Source organism: Taudactylus pleione, unplaced genomic scaffold, assembly GCF_031769625.1.
Source record: "Taudactylus pleione unplaced genomic scaffold, aTauple2 ptg001314l, whole genome shotgun sequence".
Lineage (NCBI taxonomy): Eukaryota > Metazoa > Chordata > Amphibia > Anura > Myobatrachidae > Taudactylus > Taudactylus pleione.
In genome coordinates, this window is record NW_028285714.1 from 14,033,258 (window position 1) to 14,058,721 (window position 25,464).

Below are 25,464 nucleotides of genomic sequence, written 5' to 3' on the forward strand. Positions count from 1 at the left end.
TTAACTATTTGTTTTACAGTGAAGTTACAAGTGCCGCATGTCTGCTGGCACTTGTAGTTCCACAAGTGCAAAATGGCAGGCATGCTGGCACTTGTAGTTCCACTGTAAAGTACAATAGTCTTACATTATTTGCCCCCCACAATTACCCCCATACCCACCGCTCCAGGGGTATGGGGAAGAGCCCCGGGCTTCAGCGAATGCCTGGGGTGCTCGGGAGGGGGGGGACCCTTCTTTGTGGGGTCCCCGACCCCAAGATCACCAGCTTGCGCTGACCGACTTGGGGTGCTAATGCTTTGGACCTAGAGCCCCGGCAATTGGGTCTCCGGGCTGTGGCATTACACCCCGGTCGGTTGGGTCTGGTGCTGGTCTTAAATATAGGGGGAACCCCATTACTTTTTTGCCCCCTATATTTAAAACCAGCACTAGTCCCTGCAGCCTGATGTTGGTTTCTAGAATATGGTGGAACACTACACATGTTATTTCCCGTATTTTTAGAAACCACCACTGGCTGACAAGCCTGGGGCTGGTTTGGCTTTTGGAGGGGGGCCCTATGTCATTTTTTTTTAAAACTTTTATCCCATTTCTTAAAAGGTAGAAACATAATGGGAATTTTCAGGAAATATTCCAGGGGACACCATAAAGATGTTTAGACATAGGGGATCACTATGGGTACCCCATTATTATCTCTTGAAGGAATTTGGGGTTTGTAATAGCCGCGGCAGGTGCATAAATGCGGCTTGGAAGAAAGTGCTGCAGAAGAGCATTTAGAAGATTTTTTGGGGAAAAATAACTATGCCCATCAGGTTTGGGGTACTTGAAAATGGGGGTGAGCATATTTTAAAGTTGCTAAAGTGAGTTGAAAAAGACGTGAAAAACCCACCTTCCGCAAGCAGCCGCAATGAAGTAAACACCTGGGGCATACTTGGGGACCCCCTCAGAGTCAAGTTCGCTAGTTTTTAACTTTGTCCCCCAATTTTTTTTTTCACCCCAAAATTAAAGTGATTTTTTTGGGGTGTCCAAAAGTGTTTTTTTGTAATTTTTTTGACACAGTTTACCTTTGGGGGACTATCTGAAGGCTGCACAGGGGGTCCTGCAATGTTGCACCCCAAAACCCCAATTCTGCACTTTTTAACGCCTGTTATTCATAGGCGATACTTTTCCGCCTATTTCATTGCGTTAACTTTCCGCCTAGGCGGAAAGTCTTTCTAATTGAAATCGGGGTAAAATGAAAACAGGCAAAAATGACATCATCGGCGGTAAATTACCGCCGATCCGGACTTAATGCCTCAAATTGAATACGGCCCTATTCAATTTGGGGCGAAAAGTCCATGCTGGACTTTTCTCTCCACATCGGATGTTTGATAAAGTATCAGGCGCGTGCCCGCTTTATCCCCGTATTCAATTAGGAATCAGTGAAAACGGGAGCCGGCGGAAAGGTAAGTATCGCAAAAAATAGGGAATTTACGGGAAATCTTCCTGGGACCCCCCTAAAGATGTCCAGACATGGGGTATCCCTTTTTTGGCTGCTGAAGGGAAGCTGGGATTTTAAATAGCCGCGGCAGGTGCATAAATGCACCTGTGAAAAAGTGATGAAGAAGAGCATTTAGGAATTTTTTGGGGGAAAAATAACTATGCCCATCAAATTTGGGGTATATGAAAATGGGTGCAAGCATATTTTTAAGTCACTAAAATTATTTAGAAAAATTCTTCAAAAATGCACCTGCTGCTACTAGCCGCAATGAAGAAAACACCTGCCAAATACTTGGGAACCGCTCTGGAAATAATTTCAGTACTTTAAAAGATTTTTTTTTTCACCCCGAAATTAAACTTCATTTTTTGGGGTGTCACAATTTTTTTTTAAAACTTTATTTGACACAGATCATTTTTAGGGGACATTCCTAGGGGTGCTGGCTATTTTTTTAAGCCTGCACCCCTAAACCCCAATTGTGCACTTTTTTTCGCCAGCCAAACACTGGAGAAAAGTTATCCCCGTTTTTTTACAAAGACTTTTCGCACTGGCGAAAAGGCTTTGAAATTGAATATGGGTATAATGCAAACAGGCGAAAATGATGTCATCAGCGATAAATTATCGCCGATAACGAGTTTTCGCTTCAAATTGAATACTGCCCAATATCCAACATGCTTCCAGCACTCAATTTCGAGTATTCATTATACTATATCCATTGTGCTTCTGATACTCCATTCTGAGTATTTATTAGACTATATTCATTATGCTTCAGACAATCCATTCCCAGTATTAATTAGACTGTTGCACTCCATTCAAATTATTCATCAGACTGTATTCATATATTTTCATTCATAACATCCACACAGCAATTAGAAGAACTGGGAAGAAATGAGAAAGAGATCTATCAAAGCCTCAAGCATATGTTACTGTGTTCTCCTAACCACAAGACTAATCACAAGGGTCCTGATCCAAATCTACAAAAACCCTAGTGATGTGACAATTACAAAGCTTACGCAAGAAGCTGACACCAGTATGTGTCTTGGTGAAGCCAGCAATACATACTGTAAAGTGGCATGCCTGTGAATGAGTTGGCATTGTGTGCTAGTTCTGCTGTGCTGACACAGAATGATGATGATAATGAAGATGATGCTACTGCTGGTGCTGCTGCTGAGAGAGCTACAACACATATCCAGTGGGATGTCACTGTCATGTACTGTAGTCATTTGTTTGACTAGTACCGCCTGTCCACATATCAGTTAGGCAGATAGTGGGTACAATGTTCTTTTCAAGGGAAGTAATGACTTTGGCTTTGACAACCCTGTATAGCTGTGGGATTGCTTTTAGAGAGAAATGGAATTGAGATGGAATTTGGCAGCGTGGGCACATGGCCTCTAATAATCGGCTGAAAGTTGTTGCCTTTATTGCTCATATTATACGCAGATGAAGTGCCACCATGGCTTTCATGGCTTGGATGATCCACTGTGCAACAGGACGATGGCTGTCATACTTGCTTCCCCTTTCAAATTATTTTTTGTCAGACAATTAATAGGAACTAGGTTTACTCCAGTTTCCCTTCTGAGATGATAATCTACCCACAATAACAGCTGCCCTGGTGCCCAGAGATTCTTCTTGGGATTATAGAATGCATTACAGGAGTCAGATTGCTTTTTATCTTATGATACAGGACTACTTTAAACTATACCTGAGGAGGCCAATGATTTTGCTGCTGGTACTGTGGCTGTTATTGGACATCTTGTTGCATATGATTTCACTCTTTAGGATGAATTACTTGCATGATTACTCTGCAAATGACGTATTAGGTAGGAGGTGTCTAAATGGTTACCATTCCTACCTCAACTTATTTTGGTGTCACTAAGGCTACAGATGGCTTGACAAACATTGTCTGGGTTGGGGTAAAATTAGTTACACACCTAAGAGGTGGATTTTCTGGTCTTTTGGCCAGGCATAACAACATTGCTCATATCATGGACATGAGGTGGAACCACTGATGGCTGCCTTACTTGGAGACATTCATTACCATATTTGTCACGTACAACACAGTTATCAATTTCAGATACAAAATTATCCCAATCCTGTTGCAGATTAACAACATATTACCATTTTATTGCCATCCTCTATTCCTAAATATTTCACAATACATCCTCACATTTTCAGATTATATAGAAATTGTGGAAGGATGTTGCTCAGGACTTATTACAGTTTCAAAATGTGATGATACAGTAAATACAGTGGCTAAATGAATCTGCCTCTAAGTAGAAGATCATTTTTGGTATTTTTTTTATAACACTGTAGGAAACCTTAATTTTTGGGGAAGGCAGATAAGTACACTGACAAATACCAGCATAGTAGCCCAAACTTTTGCAGTTTCCTAGGTAAACTGTGATATAACTCAGCATACAATATATAATTCCAAGTACAATATCAAAAATGTTTGTTTTTTTAACACTGTTGAAATTATTATTTTTTGGGGGGGAAGGACAGTTAAGGACACTGACAAAAGACAATTAACAGCATAGTAGTAACAAACTTTTGTGTGTCCTCTATTAAAGTATAGTGTCATTGTCCACTGTTGGTACGGACTCAGCTTTAAAGGACCTGTGAGTGCTGCAGCTTTTCTATACTCTTTATATATTTATATATATATATAGTGGCAGTATCACAAGAGATGGCGTTGGTGAGCAGCGGTTTCTGTGTGGGATTGGGGAGATCCTCCCACACAGGGTTGAAATACTGAGTGGTGATACACCTATGAGGGGGAGAGAGCTCATGTGTGAGCTAATGAGAAGTCTGAGCAGTCAGGCTGGTGGGGACAGTCTAGTTGGGACTGTAACAGCCAGAGAGCCTAGCGAAGCTGAGCGAGCCATTGGGGGCCAGGAGGCCGGTGTCTGGACCTTGCGGGAGGCAAGGGGGGACTACAAAACTCTCTGACCGTGGGACATTGAAGCAGTAAAGCTGCGGGCTGAGAAAGCCAGGGCCTATATCTGTGTGATACAGGGAAGGCCACCAAGATTGTGTTTGTGTAGCTATGGCAGCCAAGCCAAGCCAGGCTGGAGCCGGCGATAGGCCTGCAAGAAGCAGGCAGGGACTTTGTTGGCAGACTAGCTGCGTCACACTAGAGAGGGCTCAAGAAGTGAGCTAGATGTCCTAAACAGGGGCTAGGTTGTTTTGTTATTTTCTGTATCCTGAATTCACAAGCAGGAAGTAAAAGCATCATTTGTTTACTTTACCCTCAATAAGCACCTAAACACTGCACCCATCCACCCTCTGCCGAGCTAAATACCCCAAGTCATCACAATATGTATATATATATATATATATATATATATATATATATATATATATACAGTCAGGTCCATAAATATTGGGACATTGACAGAATTTTCAGATTTTGGCCTTTATTCACCACCACAATGGTTTTGAAATGACACAAACAAGATGTGCTTTAACTGCAGACTTTCAGATTTAATTTGAGGGTAATTACATCCAAATCAGGTGAACGGTGTAGAAATTACAACGGTTTCTATATGTGCCTCCCACTTTTTAAGGGAGCAAAAGTAATGGGACAAACTAAACAATCCGAAATCTAACTTTCACTTTTTAATACTTTGTTGCAAATCCTTTGCAGGCAATTACAGCCTGAAGTCTGGAACGCATAGACATCACCAGATGCTGGGTTTCATCCCTGGTGATGCTCTGCCAGGCCTCTACTGCAAATGTCTTCAGTTCCTGCTTGTTCTTGGGGCATTTTCCCTTCAGTTTTGTCTTCATCAAGTGAAATGCATGCTCAATCGGATTCAGGTCAGGGGATTGACTTGGCCATTGCATAACATTCCACCTTAAAGCCTTAAAAAACTTATAGCTTATAGCCTTAAAAAACTCTGTGGTTGCTTTTGCAGTATGCTTCGGGTCATTGTCCATCTGCACTGTGAAGCGCCGTCCAATGAGTTCTGAAGCATTTGACTGAATATGCGCATATAATATTGCCCGAAACACTTCAGAATTCATTCTGCTGCTTTTGTCAGCAGTCACATCATCAATAAATACAAGGGAACCAGTTCCATTGGCAGCCATACATGCCCACGCCATGACACTACCACCACCATGCTTCACTGATGAGGTGGTATGTTTTGGATCATGAGCAGTTCCTTTCCTTCCCCATACTCTTCTCTTCCCATCACTCTGGTACAAGTTGATCTTTGTCTCATCTGTCCATAGGATGTTGTTCCAGAACTGTAATGGCTTTTTTAGATGTTGTTTGGTAAACTCTAATCTGGTCTTCCTGTTTTTGTGGCTCACCAATGGTTTACATCTTGTGGTGAACCCTCTATATTCACTCTTGTGAAGTCTTCTCTTGATTGTTGACTTTGACTCATATACACCTACCTCCTGGAGCGTGTTCTTGATTTGCCCAACTGTTGTGAAGGGGTTTTTCTTCACCAGGGAAATAATTCTTTTGTCATCCACCACAGTTGTTTTCCGTGGTCTTCCGGGTCTTTTGGTGTTGCTGAGCTCTCCGGTGCGTTCTTTCTTATTAAGAATGTTCCAAACAGTTGATTTGGCCACACCTAATGTTTTTGCTCTCTCTCTGATGGCTTTGTTTTGATTTTTCAGCCTAATGATGGCTTGCTTCACTGATAGTGACAGCTCTTTGGATCTCATATTGAGAGTCAACAGCAACTGATTCCAAATGCAAATGTCACACCTAGAATCAACTCCAGACCTTTTACCTGCTTAATTGATAATGAAATAATGAGGGAATAGCCCACACCTGTCCATGAAATAGCTTTTGAGTTGATAGTCCCATTACTTTTGGCCCCTTAAAAAGTGGGAGGCACATATAGAAACCGTTCACCTGATTTGGATGTAATTACCCTCAAATTAAATCTGAAAGTCTGCAGTTAAAGCACATCTTGTTTGATTAATTTCAAAGCCATTGTGGTGGCGAACAGAGGCCAAAATATGAAAATTCTGTCAATGTACCAATATTTATGCACCTGACTGTATAATTTATTTTCATTTAAACCCAGAGAACCTACTCACTGCACCACTGACCTCTCTAGTGAGTTAATTTCCCCAATTTACCATAATATACACACACACGACACAAGGATGGTTCAATAAGTAAGGTAACAAGACCTCTCATGTGTGTAATGTTCTCTATTTCATTCTAATTTCCCGCCAGGCCAGAGCAGGTAGACCACTGCTTCCTCTCATGGCCATTAGACTGCACCTCATATCAGTCATACTGTCCTAACATCAGTTGTAAGATGGCGGGGCTGGAGAAAGCATGGTCAAGCATTGAGAAGCGTAGTGTGATCAGATTTCTGCATCTAAAGGGCACATCAGCAGCTGTAATTCATCGCCAACTTGTCAAGGTCTACAATGATAAAGTCATGTCACGGACACAGGTTTGGGTTTGGTGCACTGCCTTTGTTAAGGGCAGGACAGATGTTCAAGATGAGCAGTGATCTGGCCGGCCCATGTCCATGTTACCTTTTTTATTGATCCAGCCCCGTATACAATACAGAAAGGCAATATTAATTTATTTTTTTTAGCCATTTATTATATAATATATTGTTTCCTAAAAAAAAGTATTAACAGTTCGTCATATTATAGGATGACACTGAATAATGTTATTATTTTAAGAAGAAAAATAATAGTGTGAACTTGTTTAGTAAATTGAAAAGGTAAATCAATATATAAGGCCCTTTCAGTAGACATCAATATATAAGCTGCTCATTGTAGCTATGTCTGTGCCTTTAAGTATATAAAGGATCTGAGCATAGGCCAGAGAGCTGAAAACAAACATACTCGTGTAACAGGAATACAGGCAAACATGCAAGAAATATTGGTTCACTTCACCAATTAGAAAGTGAGTGAAATGTAGTAAAAGACACTTTACTTAAAAGCATTTACAGAAAGACATGTAAGTGGAGATCAGTGATATCCATCGCTACTTGCAAATGGTGTTTGAATTCTTTATGCTTCCTTTGTATTAACCCTTAGTAAGCAGATTTGTTAGTTCCTAACATGTGCCTCCCTGTGTCTGAGAGATGAGACTTTCTGCAGGAAAACACAGAAATTAAATTGTGGAGCTGACAGCTTTTATCATTGTATATAATGGACATCTCATGATCAATGCTATTATTTTATTATTTTCAACTGAACAACAGTCTGTAGTTTATACATTTTGGATGAGTAGGGTAGTACTGACTTTGTGGACAGCAATTTCAAACAAAGGGCCTGATTCAGAGCCGGACACTCTGAATGAGTGCTCGCTCTGAATCAGGGCCTTTTTTTTTTTTTGTGCGACCTCCTGGCCATATGGTAATGCCCCTGTAGTGCCGCTTGCATAAAACAAAAAAAAACATTACTTACCTTAAACCCCACTCTGCCGTCCACTGTCGTCTGGTCCACCAAGCTGCTCCTCGGAACTATGGGAGAAACATCATGACGTCTCTCCCATAGTGCCCGTGGGGAGAGCTCAAAGCTGGAGTTCAGGAGAGAACTAAGCTCTCACGAGCAGGGCCCTCTTCCCTCATGTGTTTTTTTCCTTCCTTTACTTATATTTGTATCTACTCTATACTCCAATGTTTATATACCATGTACCTGTCCTGCAATGTCTTGTACTGTATGTCACTATTTTCTTGTTCTGTTCAACTGTTTCTGTGTGGTTTCTGTACTTTGTAAGGCGCTGCGGAACCCTTGTTGCACCATATAAAATAAGGATATTAATAATAATAAGACCAGCCTCCGACTACCACGGTGCTGCAGGGAAGGAGCCGGGCACTCGCTGGTAATAAAATCTCAGCGGGCGTCCGGCTTGGAGCCTCCTTGTGGCGCCAGGCTGGAGGACACTGGCGGCGGGTGCACGTGCACCTCCAGCCCCCCCCCCCACTAGTTGCGGCCCTGATCATTTTACTGAATAACGTCAGCCACGATAACCAGCTTTTCAGCTTATAGAGCCATAGAGTTAAAGAAATAAACCAGAGCTCCAGACAGGTGCAGATATGGTGAGACCTGCTCCTACAATGACCCCAATTATTTCAGCTATGTTCCGGTGTTCAGTACTGTCTTTAGGTAACAAATAATTAAAAAACAAACACTAATACACTGCAGAATTGAAATAATGTAATGAATAGCAGGGGGAAAGTATTTAAACAGGAAATTGAAAGTAAAGGTCCCGTGGCATTTGTCTGGGGAAACAGTCAGGCTGTGTGATAAATACATATTATATTACTATGACTGCTCTGAATCACCTGCATTTTCCTGCATGCATGCCAAGAAGTGTACTTTATACTTATACAGCTCACATTGAGGATGCAGCATAGCACTCTTCTCATGTTACCTGCTCTGCCTGTAACTGTATTATTTAATAAAGAGAAAAGGACAATCCATCTGAACTGCAAATTGCGTAATAAATTACTTATCCGATAGATAGATAGATAGATAGATAGATAGATAGATAGATAGATAGATAGATAAACAGAGAGTAAAGGATGGAACATTTCATCACAAAATAAAATCTAATGTAGTAGATTATTAAGATCTTGACATATGGTAACTGTACAAGAAAACAATACAAATGCTGAGACTACAGAAAACACATCACATAAACAGTACAAATAGTACATGACTGTAGTCATAACAGAATCCCCGAAAAAAGCCAATGTGAAAGGAGTTGGAGGACACACATCTGGTGAGGGGGTTTTATGCAACCTCCCATATTTTAAACAAATACAATGGTGGTGGTCATGTCCCATGGAAGGCTCCTATTTCCCTAACAAGTACAAGCAAAAGGTATATGTAGAGGGCGTTTACAGCACTAGCTTGCTAAACAGTATCAATTTTCCAAATACATTAAATAGCTTCAGCAGCTGTCTAATGGGTATCTAGCTATCTGCATACCCACACATATCAAACAGAACAAAAATGATAGACTGCACTTATCAGTAAAGTACTAGAGATCGGTATCAACATGTAAATTCATATACTATAATTTTCGTAAATGCTGCATACATATGTATAATCAATATAAACATATCATATAAAAAATCACAGAGAAACACACATCAATCAAACCTTCATCTCCACTGAATTTAAAACTGTGAATAAACATGTGTTGTCTATAAGCCTTCATCCTTAATCCATGTAGGGATGGCAAAATATATGAAAGAATAGTGCATAGGCTACAATGGGCTAACGCGGTCTAAGGGGCATATGTATCAAAGCTTGATGTGTGATAAAATTGTGAAATTATATCACCAACCAATCACACATCAAGCTTTGATACATATGCCACTAAAGGTGGTATTAGCTACCAGAGCTTGGTAAATCTTGCCATTTTGCAGCCCCCATAGAAACCTATGTGGGGATACTTTTGTGATCGAGAACAAGGGTCCAAAGCAGATTTCTCCAATATCTACTGCAGTCACCACCTAGATATATTCTGGGGATCCTTTAAATATGATGAAGGGGTCAGTTATCAATTCACCTTTAAGAATGAGACCAATTAATAATGTAGAATATTTTATCTGAATAGTAGATACTTATCTTGCTGAAATATTATGCTTTGAAAAAAATATTAGTGATGTATATTGAGTTTTCTTTTTTGTGGCTCACTCATCATTTTCATCTAGGAGGGGTGGGCAATAAGCGGCGCTCCAGCTGTTGTACAAATCCCAGCATGCATTGCAACATTTTTAGCATGGCCAAATAGCAAAACTGTGACAGGGCATGCTGGGATATGTAGTTTAACAACATCTGGGGGGCTGCTTATTGCCCACCCCTAATCTAGTTCCTCTATTCTTTTAGTTTCGTTCATTAATAGAATTTCTCTATCTAATTCAGTGTTTTCCAATGCCAGTCCTCAGAAACCACTGACAGTGCAGGTTTTACAGATCTCCTAGTTGGTGCACAGGTATAGTCATTACTGGCTGACACATTTTAAACAATCTGCAGTTGGAGCTAATTATTTCAATTGTGATGCTGAGGAGATCTGTAAAACATTAAGGGCGGAATTCAATTGATTTCTGCCCCCATCGCGCCCGACGGAGCTATTCAATTCATGCTCCTGTCGGGCACGATCAGCTGCCAGTGCTACATTTCAGCTCGTAGCCCCTGGGGGATGAGAGCTGAAATGTGCGAAAAGTGACATGTTTGGGCGCCCAAACATCACTTTTCGCGATCGCATCCAGCACTTTGGTCAGGTTTAGCTGCTTTACGCGGCTAAACCCGACCACTTTGGACGCGGTCAGCACGAAAATCTGGAACAATTGCATAGCGGCCCGCGATCTCCGGTCACTTTAGATGGGAGATGTGGGCCGCGAAAACAATTGAATTCCGCCCTAACTGTTAGAGGTCCCTGAGTACTGGAGCTTGGAAACACTCAGTGGCGTCCCTACCTTTTCATACACTTGGTGCGGGTAGAGGTGGGCTGCATTGTAGTGCGCGCTGGCAAAAAAGGGGGCGTGGCCTCACGGGTGACCAGTCTGTGTGCAGCGCCAGCTCCCTCACTGTCTCAGGAGTGTAATGCTACAGTGCAGCACCCGGCTCCAGTCGCTGAGGAGGAGTCGGCACCCCCTGCACACCCCTTGGAAACACTGTTTTATTGGTGTAGTCTATGTGAGAGCATTTTCTAGTATTTCACCTGGATATTTTTTTACTAAATATACTGTAGATAAAAACTCTACTTCAGTGGTTCCCAAACTGTGTGCTGTGGCACCCGTGCCACAGGATTCTTGCAGGGGTGCCACGGGTTGGTGGTCTAGGACCAAATCAAATTATTTAGGATCAATGTGATAGGCAAAACCAGAGCTGGTGGCTGCCAATGATGTAAACAAGCAGAAGTGCAACTCTGTCCACCACTGTGTATCTGAACCTAAGGATGGCAGGTAAGCACAGTTTACTTAAATTATTCATTTTTTCAGAATTTCTCAGTTAACGCCATGAAAAAAATGATGATACTCTAGGGTGCTGTGATTCAAAAAACTTTTGGAACCACTGCTCTAGAGTCTTTTCATAAAGTTTTGTGGGAAAGTCTACAATTCACATAAGAAGAGAAGGAGTTCTGGAAAAGAAGTTTAAATAAGGCAACTAAATCCCAGAGTCCCTGGGATTGGTCAGAACCGGTTACATGACCAGAGTTTCTAAAAGGGGAATTGTATGGCAGCTCCCTAGAAGAGTAACCAAGATGGCATCTCACATGTATCGTATTGCAGAGCTGCCCGGACCCACAGAACAGGAAACCGGGATGCTGGGCTTACAGAGATGAGGCAGCGTTCACGTGAAGGATCCAGGAAGTCCGTATGCCACGACAAACCCGATAAGCTGCACCAGCAGTCTGGCATGTGACAACAGGGGTGACGTGTGTGAGTGAAAGTGAGATTGTACTTAATAGAGTTAAAGTGAGAACCAAAATGGGGAAGACTGTAGTCATAACAGAATCTCACCAACAGCCAATGTGTAGGGAGTTTGAGGACACACATCTAGACAGGGGGGTTTACACAACCTACCTTAGTTATGACAAATACAGTTGTGGTGGTCATTTCTCATGGATGGCTCCTGATTCCCTAGGTAGTTATTCCCAGTACTCACTTGTACTGTAAATATATGTAGGAAAACTGAAGGAGAGGAGGGCTGTCCAGCCTATTACTGACTGATGGAGCCTTACTGGTGTCTAATCAGCTGAAAAATTAGTCAATGCTCAATCTATCCTCACTCTTGTCCCCCTTGCAGCGGTGAAGTACGGTGGGACTACTAATTCCAAAAAACAGTGGTAATCTCCAGTCATTCTTGATATATAAGGGGAAAATATGAGGTTTTCTAAACCTCCCTTAATATATTCAGTATGACCAGAGTGAAATATGGGCATCTACATTTTTTCCCATAGAATTAGAAGTTGTTAAATATTAGAGTCCTTATTGATGCCCGTATTACTGAGAGCCACTGAATAATATTATATAATTTAATAGTTTGTAATGAATATAAAAAGAACTCACCAGCAAGATACTCCAGAGCACAAATCGCTTTAATATGTTGTGTGGGGACTTGCGGTAAATAAGAATAATCTTTCCAGCCTACAAAGCAAAATATAAAAGACGTTATGTTTCCAAACAGCACAAGATCAATAATTATCAATTAATCTAATTTGTATTTAATTACATTTATTTAAGGTGGTCAAGACTCTTATGTGTATATAGCTTCATTACATTATTATAATATGCATATAGGGTAATGTGACTTTAGCAAGTACTACTAACACTATGCTTTTTCTACATTATCTCTGTAATGTCATTGGCCGTAAGTTTGCACCTGTTTTTCTGATAAATGCCTGGTGTACAGTAAATACTAGTATTTGTGACCCCTTGACATGGTAATCACATATCTATTACTTCTGTCAGGTATAAGACTATTCTGACATTTATTGTATTATTTCTTGGTTTTCTTCTAAGTATAATCTATAGACAATACGTATTATATATTTTGCATATAAGTCATTAAAATTTCAGCTAATAAATGGTCTTCCCAGTAATGGAGCTTAGACAGGAGAGGTCATGACTTGTACTGTACTTATTGGTTATAAATTCAGCGCTTGAAGCAATTCAAAATAATGATGTATTAATCACTATAAGGATTGTACTATATAGACGTTAACCACTGGTGATACCAAAACTGCAGCAAGTTGCCCCCAGGGTTCGTCTGAAGTAAGAACAGTAATAAGGCATTTCTATAACCTTGCATTCCACATACTGATCAACAGATCCCTATTTTAGGCAACATTATTGCTGTTATTATCTCCCATGAACGCTGGTCAATGCTCCATGATGTCCACTGGTGTCCTAAGAACACAAGAGACCCATTGCTTCCACTAAGGGCTCTTTAGGACAGCTTCATGACTATTGTGGGTATGGTATAAAAGATCGACAATACAAAGGTGGACAGTTAATAGGTCGACAGAGTCAAATGGTCAACACTTTTTTATTTATTTTTTAATTTAACCCTAATCCTAACTCTCCCCCTAGTGCCTAACCCTCCCTACTGGTGCCTAACCCTAACCATCCCCTTAGTGTCTAAACCTAACTAATAGTGCCTAACCCTCCCTCAAGTGCCTAACCATCACCCTACCCTTAAAAATTTTGAAAAAAAACCCCATAAAAACAAGTGTCGACCATTTGTTTTTCGACATTTAAAACTGGCGACATTTTAACCCCGTCGACCTTTAGTCCCTGTAGAACTATTGCATGTTGACCATCTGGTGTTGACCTATTGACTGTCAACCTATTCATTGTCGATCTTTCATCTGGATACCAACTACTGTGATCCTAAAGTTTCCCAGGTCAAATAAATAAAATAAATATAAACTGATTGAATTCAACTATTATATAATGTAGCCCGAATATATGTCCTATCTGTTAACTTAGCTAAAGCTCTAAAACTACAGTATATTATATTAACACAGCTCTGATTCTGCATCCAGAAATTAAAAGCCCAAATCAGCATAATAGTATCAGTAAATAAATAAGGATTTGTTTCCCTGTATAATGCTATTCCAGTGGGCAAATAGAGTTTGGTCTATTAGGTTTAGGCCACGATCATAGTGAACTTGGAAAATAGATTTATGCTTTAAAGACAAAGCCTATTTGAGCCCAAATTTGGTATTCAATATTCCAATGGTTTATACAAAGACTATGGTCCGATTTCAGTTATCTTTGAAGTAAGGATTAGCCCCGATGCAGTGCCCGGGTCTAATAAATTACAGCCCGCAGACTACACTTAGGGCCTGATTCAGACCCACTCGCGAGCGGCTGTCCGCTCGCAAGTGGGTCGATGTTATGCACTGAGCATGCGCACGACGGAGGGAGCTCCGTCGTTCGCATGCGCCAGACGCGATGAGCGAAGAAAAGTCCTTTGCTCGTTGTGTCTGATCAAAGGGGGCGTGCTGTCGATGTTGATTGACAGCACGCCCCCTTTGGTGGGCGTGCCGGGGGCGTGCCTCCCTGACGGGGGCATTCCCACGGGAACGCCTCCCGTCAGAAGCCGGCTCTGATAGAGCCAAAATCACTCCGGAGCTTGCGGTTGAAAACCTCAACCGCAGGCTCCGGCTCGCAGTTTCGATGGTCGCGATGGTCACGACCATCGCGGCCATCAAAATGCACGCTCGTATAGGCTGTGGGTGGTGACGCTCGCAAGCGGGTCGATGGTACCCAAATGCGCATGCGCACGACGGAGGGAGCTCCGTCGTGCGCATGCGCGAGACCCGGATAGCGACAGCCAAGCTGTCGCTCCGGGTCTCGCACCAAAAGGGGCGTGCTGTCAATGGTGATTGACAGCATGACCCCTTTGGTGGGCGTGCCGGGGGCGTGGCTGCCAGACGCTATGCAAGCATCCAAAAGGCTGCTCCAAATTTAAATAGGACGGCCCTGATTCAGAGCGAGCGCTCTGGTCAGAGCGTCCGGCTCTGAATCAGGGCCACAGTCCTCTAACTAGATGCCTGGCCCAATACTTAGTAGCACTGGACCCCTTAGTAGCATTTGGCCCCTCCTGGAATGCCTGGCTGGTGGGTAACAGGGAAACAGTAAATATAGTACTAATCAATAAAACATAGTGCCCAGACTGATCAAATAGGTAATCGTGCTTCTGCCGTTCTAACAAGTAATAGTGTCTCTGTGCAAATAGCTACTAGAGCCCTGCTAAATAAATACAAATATTTAACATTGACCAAAAAAAACAAAGCAACAGAAACTTCATCTCAGCAAAAGAATCTTAGAACCTGCTGAAATAAGGGTTTTGAAGAAGGCATTAAAATTTGCAGCACAAGCAAACCTAAACAAATTTGACATATATATATATATATATATATATATATAGATACTCAGAAATTTATACGGAAACCATGTATCAAGAAATTCTTCATGAAAGACCCAATAGCAAGACAAACTACAGCATTTACAACAGAATATAAACACACCAATCTGAAACCAACATCTACCTTCCTTCCTAGTCACATAAAGGGAGCAGCAACTGAAACATTTCAACAGCTGTCCGAGAATGACATCACAAAGTTACCAGAAAAAATGAAAACTAATTATAATTTCACTCTAGGAGAAAAGCAAGCATTGAATAAACTAAAAAAGGGCACATCTATAGTGATTAAGCCTGCAGATAAAGGAGGTGGAGTAGTAATTCAAGATAAAGAAAAATATGAGGAAGAAGCATTAAAATTATTGAGTGAGAAAGAAACCTACATTAAACAAAAACAGGAACCAACAGAAGAGTTCGAGAAGACCTTAACTATACAATTAAAAGAAGATTTAGAGATGGGTATACTCACAAAGAAAGATCATGATTTTATTCAAATAGAACACCCACGGATCCCAACATTCTATCACCTGCCTAAAGTCCATAAAGACAAAAAAAGACAACAAAAACCCACCAGAACGACCGATAGTATAAGGGATTTGATCAATAACTGCGAACTTATCAAAATATATTGATCATTTTCTAAAAGACTTAGTAGGAAATCAAAAAAGCTATCTAAAAGACACGATGAGTATATTACAGGTGTTGAACAATACAGAATGGCAAGACAACTACTCTCTCTGCACAAGTGATATAAAAGCATTATACACGGCAATAGATCATGAGGCAGGATGTGAAGCAGCCCGCCATTTTTTATCAAACCAAATGGACATTTGAAATAGCCATATTACTTTTATTATGGCCAATATTAATTTTATCCTGACGCATAATTATTTCTGGTATGGAGGAGAATTTTATCTACAGAAATGCGGCACCGCTATGGGCACACCTTCTGCACCAAGTTTTGCAAATTTGTTCATAGCATGGTGAGAGGACTGCAATATCTGGAACAATAACGAATATATCACGAAAATCATCAGCTGGCACCGTTATATAGACATCTTTTTTATTTGGAAGGGTACAAATGAAGAATTGAAAGATTTTATGACACACATGAATAATAACAACTTGAATTACAACTACCAATAGTACAGAAATGGTTATATTCTTGGATCTAGAGGTATATATAAAAAATAGAAAAATCAACACAAGAACCCATATAAAGAAGGTTAATGGGAACAATATGTTGGCATACAACAGCAACCACCACAAACAGTGGATAACAAATATACCCGAAGGCCAATTCCGTCGATTAAAAAGAAACTGCACAGAAAATTTAATTTTTGAAGAACGAAGCAATGAAATGAAGAATAAATTCATACAAAAAGGTTATAGAGAAGAATACCTACAAGATCAGTTAAGCAAAGTGATAAAACTTGATAGAAATTACCTCATAACCTACAAAACACCTAAACCATTAAGAACGGAGGATCAAGTTCCATTCATAACCCAATATAATAACAACTTTAAAGAAATAGAGAAAATCCTGAATAAACATTGGCACGTATTATTACTAGATGAAGAATTAAAAAAGGGAATTCCACAAATACCAAAAGTGATTTATCAGAAAGCGAAAAAACCTTAAACAACATTTAACACAAAGTTATATCCCCCCACAAAAAGAAAAAGTCCAAAGAGAAAGAAAAGGATTCTGCTATTGTCTTAACTATCCTGGATGTAAAAATCAGAAAGCAAATACTCAACCAATCCCATGCTTTAAATCAAAAATTACAAATGAAGAATTCAATATCAAGGACAATATAACATGCAACACGGAAGGTGCTATCTACCTATTAGAATGCCCTTGCGGAAAACAATATATAGGCCAAACAAAAAGGAAAATCAGAACTCATGTGGCAGAGCATCTCTACAACATCAAAAGAGGACTCCAAACTCATAGTGTATCGGCCCATTTTGCAGAGAAGCACAGTAAAGACATCTTTGGTCTGAAATTCATAGGAGTCCAAAAAAATCACGCCTAATTGGAGAGAAGATTTGGTAACAACTTTAGAACATAATGAAACCAGATTGATTTACCAAATGAAAACTTTAGAACTGCGAGGACTAAATATTGATATTGAGCTCAAAGCTTTTTTATAATCATGTAATACACACACAACAAATCTTATAATTTTTAAACATTATAATTTATTTTTTTTAAAAACTTTTTTTTTTACTTTTTTTTTAAATTATTTTACTTATTTTATTTCCTATTTTTAACATAGATCAATAGGAATGAACTAACAATAGTACTTAGCGCTCAGTCATCCTAATACCTTATCTAAATCGAACTACACTGAGTTGCTTACATATACACAGCGCAGCATACTATTATCTACCTCACATTAACCAAAATCCAATTAATTGCACCCAAAACATTTCTGTAGTGCAGTCGGCAGAGTAATCTTTTCCTGTTTTAATGTAATCCATATGGTTAAAGAGAAAACACCATGGTACACCAAGCTTTTCATGCCAAATGAGTTACTGTCTGAGATGCCTCCCAACATTGTATTATATATAAATATACATATATTTTTTTCTTTCTGACAGAACATGATGCATTACATGCAGTTTGGCCTTTTGCCACTATCAACCACCTTATTCTACATCTGCTTTTCATGCAATTTGTTAAGCCACAGCTTGATATATCTAACACTAAGTATTTTTTCCATAAAAAAATTGGGATGTCTAATGCTGTGATTTATAAGCCAAAGGCTATCAGCGACACGTCCGGGTCTGCCAAATCAGCCCCCTGTTACCTCCCATGAACACCCACAGAAATTCACAGCTCTTGCATCCAAATTCGTTGGACCAATAAACTGCTTTGCCATTTGTTGCCAGGTGTCTGGGTTAGTTTTAGCGCACATAGAAAACAGCTACTAGTATGAATTTAGGAATCAGACACAGGTGGGTGCCATTGAATGTTTATTAAAACAGAGATATATAACAGAAAAAAAGGAATACATTGGCAACTGTGTACATGCTTTCATTATACTTTTCTGCATCATCATAATTATTTTATCTGGCTTTTATGCAATTTGCATGTTTTATTTTATTGTATGACTGTGCTGGTGTTCTCCCTCATGTCAATGATCTGTACATTATACTAAATTCACATGTCTGACTGGCTGCTTCTGCATTTACTTTGATATTTATGTGTTTCTACACCGCATTCGAGATGTTCCCACTGTAGAAGCTTTCCCTGTAATGCATTTTAACACCAATATTTGTTATTCACTTACTTAAGAGGGATTTATTTTCCTTTGCACATTTTTAATGCATACACATTTGTTCTGCAATATGCTAAAGATCAGGTTTCCAGTTACAAACCTCTGTAGAAACACTTGAAGCCAATATCAATTATTGGTAAAGTATCCAGTCCTTCTGTTTAGTGCAGAACACATAGGAAAAGATAAATAATAATACAGCAACTAAGAAATCTCACAGCCCTCAAATTACTTATTCTTGATTAAAATTAATCTGGTTTATATAAGGATTAGAGATAATGGATCTAATTCTGATTTGGGCACAGTCATGTCTGCGTCTCTATGTTATGCCGCTACAAAGTCCTTCCCTGGTGTAGATAAGTGCATCCAAATGTGCTACTAAATTGTTTTCCCCTATTTTGCTTTTAATTTCACTTTTGGCTTTCAAGAAGTAAACATGTATCATCCTTGTAGCATCATGAAGTAGTGGTTGCAACTCATTGGCTCAACCTCCATTAGTCCACTTACATCTGTGTGCACGAATGCTAACAGGGGCTCTCGCTCTGAACACTGACTTACGAAATGGGCAACATGTTTGCTTACCTTACACGCAACGTACACACTCTGGTCTCTCTAGATTGTTTACTGACATCCCTGTCACTATGCCATCCAGAAGCTTCTGTACTTTGTGATACCCTAGCCTCCTGTGCTATACTTCCACAGACTAGTTGGGGTCAGAAGCTGCCAACATGTTGCCATTGCAATTATAGTCATTTTAATGTACACAACACACTGTCCCTCTGTGAATTGGACCTTGTATCCCTTCTTCTCTAGTACACTGATAGCAATCAGATTGGTTCCTAGATCTGGCACAAATAACATATCCCCTATGTCTGTGACAACTGTATCGCTCTTGATCTTCAAGTGCACAGTAATTGTCCTGACCTATGTGGCATTTAGGTCATCCCCTATTCCCCAGACATTAAAAGTATCACAGGATCACATGAACCATCTTTCATTACAGCTGAAGTGCCCTATGGCTCCTAAATCCATGTACCATGTACATTTAACGCAAATGTATTCCTACTATCACACATATTTGATAAAGTACCAGTTGGGTCACTTGCGTTGCATTCTGAGACATTGCAGTATGTCTTACATTATAACACTTGAAGCATTTGTACTTTGGCTTTGTGAAATTTATGCTCTTTGTCAGCAGAATAGAATTTTCAGCACTGGTCTTTACAGGTACTCTATGTGCTCTTGAAATTGCAGTAACTTGGACCGCACAAACTGGGGTCTTAGCCCATTGGTGGAGCTACCAGAATGTGCTCCTTGCTGCTTCTCGCCTCAGCATCGTATGTAAACATCAGAACATCAACATAGGCTTGGCCATATTGGCGTTTTTCAGCTGATTAATGGCGTACATCCACTAAATGATTAAAATGAGCGATTGAACGATTATGACATCATTATCATTCAATCGTTCATTAATCGTGTATTAAAATGTTGAAAACGACCAGCGATTTGCGCTAACGCTGGTCGTTGTCGGCATTTGTCATCGCCTGAACATGCAGGCCAACCAGCCAATAACGACAAGTTGTGCATGTTCGGGGATGAAGGAGCGTGCCTGCACTGAATGTTCAGTGTGGGCACATTATCCACTGTACAGTCGTTCCACTCTCGTCTAGTGGATACGCACCTTAACTGATCCTCTCTCTGCAGCAGTTATGCTCAGCTGATGCACAGCACCAATCAACAGGCTCCACTCCCTATGTAAACCTGCCCATTTCACTTCTACAGTGACAGAACAATTGTCTCCTTGGAAATTTGTTCCTGGCTCCTGGCTGCAGTTCCTATTACTGTCCCTGCTCTCTCTTGGAAAAGTACTGGGCGTTTCTTGGCATAGCGGCATAATGGTGAAAGTATTTGCACACACAGACGCTGAAACACTCACATAGGAGGCCATACCCGGATGGAGAAACTGCACCTGCCATAGGACTGGTGCAAGTTTCGATGGTGTGGTCCATGTGGTGTGTAAGACAAACTGATGGTATTACAGTGTGTATAGATGTTGAAAGTTGGTGTCTCTGTCCTTGCACATTTAGATACACACTTGTACACCTGGGGAAGGGCTGATACTAGCATTTGCATAAAGTCGCAGATGCAACTATTGCAACAGAAGCAATTGGGCCCATTGTCTGCAGCGTAATGCTGAGCACAGTATGACGACACGGTACTAATGTTAGTTACAGCACTGTAATCGAGTCGGTGCTATGACCTTAAACATGATGCTTTAAAATCATGTTTAAAGTTATAGAGTGAAGACGGTTAGTATGCTGTAACTATCATTAATATTGGGCAGCACAGACGGTGTAATGGTTAGCATTACTGCCTCACAGCACTGAGGTCATGGGTTCGATTCCCACTACGGCCCTAACTGTGTGGAGTTTGTATATTCTCCCTGTGCTTGCGTGGGTTTCCTCCGGGTACTCCGGTTTCCTCCCACACTCCAAAAATATACTGGTAGGTTTATTGGCTCCCAACAAAAATTAACCCTAGTGTGTGAGCATGTGATAGGGAATATAGATTGTAAGCTCCCAGCTCCACTGGGAGCTTACACTCTGATGTGAATGGACAAATGGACAAATATTCTCTCTGTAAAGTGCTGCGAAATATGTGTGCTGTATATAAATAACTGGTAATAAATCAAATAAAAATAATAAATGAATATGGTGGCATACTGTGCTCGGCATTACACTGCAGACAATATGGTTCCGGACATTGTAAATGTCAGAAAATCATACCGATGCCCTTGGTCCAAGACACAAACTGATCCTACAGGTCGCTCATTTGTTATCATGAAATTAACATATAATATGGTGTGTGCGTGTATATATATATATATATATATAATATAAATAAGTATACCACTTAAACACTAAATGTATAAGGCATGAGCGCTAATGGTATCCCTTTAGCATTCAGTTTAGGATTTTGGCTAAATAACGCGTTCCTTTGAGCTTGCCTACTGTATTTGCATACAAGTATCACAAGAACTGCTTGAATATCATTATGTGGGAGAAAATGGCAAATATGGACAGAAACCTAACAGCTCGCTAGGAAATATTATGTATTATAACAAAAATGATCCACCTCATTGCAAATTATTATGCATAGATATGGGATAATGTACATTCCACTGTAAATTATATGACATTATATAGTTATGGAATGCTTCGCAACTTGTAATATCCTTTATATTTCACAGTAAGTGGTACCTTATTCTTTATAATTCACGAGTACGCTGGAAAGCAGCCTCAGCAGGGAACATGTTAACTTTCTACTTGGCCAATGTTCTTCAGACTTGTGAAAGAATTCCCATGACAGTCCAGGAGCCCATGGATAAGCCAAATACAATTACTGCTCCTTCAAATCTGATAAGGAGGTGGTCCTTCATGGCACTAAAAATAGGCTAATAGTCTAATTGAGCGGTTAATGGCTCAACAAAGAAGCATGGGTACACTGGCTTACATAGATCATCCTTCAGCCGGGAGGGAGAGAGAAAAAAAATCAACTAAAAGCTGTTACCCATTAGCCCTAGAGGATAAGATCAGAGTGTTATTGTATAACTATGTTACGAGGCTTCAGGATGGAGATGTAATCAGAGCAAGGAAATAGCAATATATGAGAGGGAGGTGGCAGAATGCCTTTTTATTCCAGAAAAGCAGCTAAATAGCATGAAGAACTGTAACAAAAAAAAAATCTGCAGGAAATGAACATTATGAATTATTGATACATTTTTAGAAACAATATATGGGAAAGTCTTAGTGTTTATTTTATCTCGGTAATTAATGCATGGACTGGTGGGCACACGGGGAGATTAGGGAACTACTGAGTACGTTACACAGGACCTGATGCAGAAGCACCGCAGTAACGTTTATTGTCGGTCACCTGTCTGCGACTTTACGCAAATGCCACTGCAAAGTCCTTCCCATATGGACATCTGAATGTGCAAGGACTGAGACGCCCACTTTCAGCATCCAGACACGGGGTAATACCGATTAGTGCATCATTGGGCGCCACCATTGAAACTTGAACCAGCCCTCTGACAGGTACAATTTCTCCTTCTGAGTATGGCCTCCTGTTTGAGCAGTGGAGCACTTGTGTATGCAAACACTTTTACTGATATGCCCACAACGCTCCAATAACATACTGACGACCGAAGGACCATCTCTGTGCGTACACTACGACACCTCCCTGTCACTGGCCAAAAATACTCACTTTTCAATACACTGTGACTCTGCACAGACACAATCGGGACACAAGTGCAGTGGCAAAAAAATCACTCAACTACGTCCAACATCAGCTGTAGTGTGTCCACCTGTAATTAGGCCCACAGTGAGCTCACTCAACTGATTCATCATCTGACACCGGCCCAAATAACCATTACCCACCACACGGGTCTAGTGAGTCTCAAAGTTAAAACTATAATCTGGAACTAAAAAAAACGCTCTAGATTTGGTGAAATGTCATCAAGTGTGTCAGTCTGAATTCAGATTATCTGGAAACACAATGGCATGGAAACACAATGTGGGTTAGTAATATATGTTGCTTGTAATCATTAGCTTGTCACAGTGCTATTATCCTTCTCCAATCCATAAATGAGATGGAATTAATAAAGCTGTCATACTGATTAATATTTGACCACTGCGGAGCATTCACTTAATGGGCTGCATACATTCCATTTCAGTAACAACCTCACTCTTCCTTCCCAAGGCAATGGTAGGGACATTGGTGATAGAGGAGGAGTTTGCTACAGTGCACGTAATTTTGCTTAATAAGGCTCTGGGACATATTTATGAAGACTATTTTGCCTGATACCCACAAAATGTATCCCTAGAATGTAAGAAGGTGTGACTCTCTGTTTTCATTCGCAAAAGCTGCCCTCATAGGTTTATATAGAGGCTACTTTAATATTAAATATATTCAGTGGTGCAAGTAGTTTTTCTTTACTTACCAGTACGCTCCTTGGAGCTCATTCAGACCTGCTCGCTAGATACTGTCGCTCACTCCCAGCGTATGCAAATCCAGCGCACGCCCAGCAAGGCAGGCGATCGTATGGCAAGGCATTAGCACGCCCACTATGTCTTGGCGTGCAATCACTTTGTGTATGCAGATGCCCACCAGCCACTCATAAGACGCCCACTTGCACACGTCATCTCCAGGAAGTGCATGAAAACATTGGTACATCGAGCACCATCAGAAGTGCTCACAGCGCTTGAGGTTGACTATACCTTGCCGCAAGCACTATGATCACTTCAGTGTGAAATACACCCAGGTGACGTGTACTATGACGCTGCCTGTTAATTATGCACACCTCAGAAACGGCGTTGAAACACTTAGGCATGCCTGTGTTCGTACCTCCACTCCCCCGTTTCTAGTGGTCAGCCCGTTACCACCCACAAATGGCCTCTCCTGTCACTCATTCAACTGGGCTGTCTATGCTGGGCGAGCGAGCGCTTACCGATCTTTCGCAGTGGTTCACACACGCACACTGCGATACATATGCATGTGCAGATTGCAAATATCGGCCAGCTACGAGCGATTGCATCTTAGTGAGCAGGTCTGAATCAGCTCCCTTGTTCTTTGTGCCTGCATCGAAGACACACTAAAAATGGCTGTGTTCTCGTCATGCATCAGAGGGCATTTCTACACAACACCCCCCATTTCTTGTCACTCTGAGGGCATGCCCAGCACATTGGGAGCAGCTGGGTTGCTCCCAGTCACTCACAGTCCAGGGTCCATCACACCACTAATGGCGCCTGTGGTAAGGTGGTAAAGGATATGGCGTACCAACTACTAATTTATTAATGGAACGTCTTACCGGCCCGTACCACCTTATTTGCACCATTGAACATACTAAGCATTGAAAAGTTATGTTTTCCATAGCTTGGCCATGATAGTGCCATTGTAGCCTACGGGATACAGTTCCGCAAATTTTTCTGGCGAGGGATCTGAAGGTAACGTCCACTTGCACATGAGCAGTATATCGGCCGGGTCCAAACCACAAGTAAAGTGATTACTTTGAGGTTTTACACATTGCTGGGACAGACTCCCTGCATATGTTTATTAATACATTGCTACGATAATTTCTTATTGCCACAATATGCAGCAATAAAAAAAATATAATAATTGGGTCAATTTGCAATTAAAGATAAATATGCTCCTTAGTCTACTTTGATTTACTATATATACCAAAATACTTGGGACCAGGGGTATTTTTGTACACAAACAAAGTTTGTGTACATTGGACCATTAGAAAGCAAAGGTTTCACTTTCTCAGTCATGCTAAAAATATTCCATATTTCAGAATATTCCGTATTTCGGAATATTTGAATATGGGAGACTCAACTCAACCTGTATATATAGTATACTACTTACTATATATACTTTTATATATATATATATATATATATATATATATAGTATATATATATATAAAGTAAGTAGTAAAACAATATGGAATTTGGAGTGAAGCGCAAGTATTTGCAACAAATGCCGCACTTGCGGTAATGATACTGATACTGATGATGATAACCATCAGCATGTATCTTTACTAGTTAGAACATTTTTAAATAAATATATTATTATTGTTTATTCATATGGCACCATATAACTCTGCAGTGCTGTACAGTGGGGATTAAAGCATAGGCACAGTTGTATTTTGAAAATACAAAACATTGAAGAATCATAAATGCAAGAATAGTAGGTAGTAAAGCATAATACTGTACATAAGCTATAACAGATAAACAGGCAAGGAAAACAACTGTCGTACAGGACCTGCAA

At 40.5% G+C, this 25,464-nt stretch overlaps 1 protein-coding gene across 4 annotated transcripts in view; it reads right to left on the minus strand.

The window, feature by feature from the left end:
• The window catches only part of LOC148443271 (heparan-alpha-glucosaminide N-acetyltransferase-like), a 735,097-nt gene that overhangs the window by 168,004 nt on the left and 541,629 nt on the right, over positions 1 to 25,464 (minus strand). For all 4 annotated transcript variants that reach the window (XM_088463038.1, XM_088463039.1, XM_088463037.1 and 1 more), the window contains one exon: positions 12,490 to 12,567. In XM_088463038.1, coding sequence (XP_088319164.1) covers positions 12,490 to 12,567 — 78 coding nt within the window. The remainder of the gene's footprint in view (positions 1 to 12,489; positions 12,568 to 25,464) is intronic.